Below are 2,931 nucleotides of genomic sequence, written 5' to 3'. Positions count from 1 at the left end.
ATATATGACCGTTTGGTATGAATGTTGAGCTATATCAAAAAATGTGTGTAACATGTGTACTCCGATTACCCATAGTGGGGAGTAACTTAGACTAGCAACATGCATATGTTACTAGTCTATGTTAGTACCTCTATAGTAGGGAGTCACATATGTTGTGTCATGCAACACTTTATTTATTAGATTGTATAATCATCTTGTGTTTGTATGTGTGATGTTATCCATAGTATGAGTAACTAGCAATGTTACACAAATCATCTCTCTCCTCATTAAATCATTGCAACATAACCAAATTCAGATTTACTCTATATTACTACTGAAGTTACTCCCACTATGGGCAGTCTCACAAATAACAACTACATATGTTGCCTACGGAGTATAAGTCTATTTTTAGAGATTTCAATAAGGGACTATATACGGAGAAAAATGAGTGAATCTACACTATAAAAGATGTCTATATACATCCGTATGTATTTTCTTGGTTATCTTTACAAATACTTGTATGTATGAACGGAGGGGATAGTAAGTCCCCTCGTCGCATGTGAACGGACCAATCGCACACAAAAAAAATCAAATCCCATAAAAGACGGGATAACTGTTGTGCGTAAAGGCCTCGTGTACTCCTAAGGGTTGTCTATTAAGTCCCCTCGTCTCATGTGGACCGGCCAATCCCACAAAAGACGGATAAGTGTTGTGCGCGGACACGAACCTTGCACCAAAGGTTAACCTTTCCCTAGATCCTTTGAGACCGAAGGAATCTTGTCGGGCCATGCATGCAGGTAGTCTGCCAGGGGTGCATTAAGATTTAGGGGTGTACATCAACCATATACCGCGGGCGGGGTCGTACGTCGCCGTCCTGGATCTCACCGCAGAGAACTGTCCCAAGCGCAATTCAATTAGCACCACACCCCGGCTGTACGTCAGGGGGCCGTCCAAGCTGCCGGTGCCTCCAGGACTCACTTGGCCGTTTGTGCTCCCCAGATTTTAACCCTGTTAGCTCAGCTCACAGTAACCCACACAGCCGCATGCGAATACGACGCACAACCACCACGAGCGAGCCCAATGGAGCAAGCGAGCAACACGCATGACGAGCTCAGCCTCGAGCTCACCCTGGCCGCTGCGGTGGGAGTGGCGCCGGCAGCACCTCGCTTCTTCCTCTGCGCCTACTGCGACCGCAGGTTCCTCACCGCGCAGGGGCTCGGCGGCCACCAGAACGCGCACAAGCAAGAGCGCGCTGTTGCTAGGCTCCACCGTGATGCCGCCGCTGACATGCGCGCCTCCCGGGCATGGAAGGCTGCTGCTCGGATGCCCGAGGGGCCTGAGGACGAGGAGCCCGCTGCGGGTGGCATGGCGCAGAAGTGCGGTAATAGCTCGCCGGAGCGTGACCACGAGCTGGACTTGTCTCTCCGGCTGTAACCAGCCGGCCGACCGATCTCCGATAAACTTGTCTCTCGGTTGTAGGTACGTCATGGTCTAGCTACTTTGGGTGGACCCTTTGTTTCAAGCTCGTGTTGGGCATCCTGTCAAAAAGAAACTCATGTGGGCAGGCATTAGATTGATCCGCCCTTCTACTTTTTATTTTGAAGTCTTGAACTGAATCTCTAGACCTTGCCGCTCCTTGGGATGAAACAAAATTCCCAATTTCTCCGGCCAGCTTGTATGTGCTTCTTTATGCTAATTAGTTTTTTCATAAAAATTCAAGATATATACTTTACTCTCTCCGTCCCGAATTAATCATCACAAAAATGGATAAAATCGGATGTAATTCTGGGCGGAGGGAGTATAAGGCTAAACGTTTCCTTACCTGTTAGCAATCTAGAATAAGAACATCACGAAAATTGAGATGTTGGTCAACACCAAATTGATAAGTACCACCGGCTTTTCCATTAGGCCAGCCTACGTTTTTCCCAAGATTGACAATTTGGCAAACATAGTACAATTTATATATAACAAAAAATATCATTAGAAACTTGAAATGATGTATTATCTAGCGGTACAAGTTTTAGGATATATTACTTGTATTATATTGGTCAAATTGTCAATCTACTTAGGCCTAATAAACTTAAATGGAGATAGTACTACCAAGACTCCGATTTTTGAACCTCCACTGCTTATAATTTTTTTTTTTCAAATTAAAGCTCAGACATTTCTCAAAACAATATTTGACCGATGTGTGTTTCTAGTCTCCATTATGTAGTCTCGACAATGAATTGGTTGAGATGAAATAAGCCCAACACCACAGCCAAGTAGTTGGGTTTACTTGCACAATAAATCTACAACTTGTCATAGTTTTAAGACATTAAAGATGCTCAAAGAAAATAAATACGAGCTTTATATTAGCTCCTTGCTTTAGATCATATCCATAAAGAGTACATTGTCATCAACATATTGATAACTCATGGTCAAGAAAGGTGCGGAAACTTGGATCTGACCAACCACACTGGTCTATTTGCAAGGATAAGTAACATATATGCAATAATATAATAGAAAATGAATGAGAAAAGTATACCCTTAGCATCACCTTTATTTGCTTGAAAAAGGGACTAATATCATCGTTCATATTGATGTCAATGCCTTCTTCGTGGATAAAATTTTCCACCGAAGCTCATGAGACAGGAACGAACCCTTTCAGCAGGGCTAGCTATAGTAAACACAAGTAGACATTTATCATTTTTTCAAATATGAGTATAACCTATCAGGTCCTAGGGCTTTTAGCGGTGGTGTGGTCAGTTATCCGCCCGAGGGGTAAGTTGACAGCTACACTCGACAACTTTGACTGCTTGTTAGTGTTAACTTCTCGTAGACACATGGTTTACTTATGTTTCGTGTTGCCTCTTGTGAGGTCGTACCTCTGGTAAGTATCAGTTATCTCTCGGAATGAGTGGTAATTTTAAAATTAAGCATGCATGTCCGCACATCACAGCAGCAGCGTGC

At 43.6% G+C, this 2,931-nt stretch overlaps 1 protein-coding gene across 1 annotated transcript; it reads left to right on the top strand.

Moving 5' to 3' along the window:
* Positions 1–929: 929 nt before the first annotated feature.
* On the top strand, positions 930–1,642 carry LOC123164017 (zinc finger protein 2-like). The gene has a single exon (XM_044581439.1). It carries the CDS (start codon positions 1,060–1,062, stop codon positions 1,411–1,413), a length of 354 nt encoding a protein of 117 aa, XP_044437374.1. The 5' UTR covers positions 930–1,059; the 3' UTR covers positions 1,414–1,642.
* Positions 1,643–2,931: the final 1,289 nt, after the last annotated feature.

Source organism: Triticum aestivum, chromosome 7D (assembly GCF_018294505.1).
Source record: "Triticum aestivum cultivar Chinese Spring chromosome 7D, IWGSC CS RefSeq v2.1, whole genome shotgun sequence".
Classification (NCBI taxonomy): domain Eukaryota; kingdom Viridiplantae; phylum Streptophyta; class Magnoliopsida; order Poales; family Poaceae; genus Triticum; species Triticum aestivum.
Note: the sequence above shows the minus strand (reverse complement) of the source record. Positions and strands in the feature narration are given on the sequence as shown.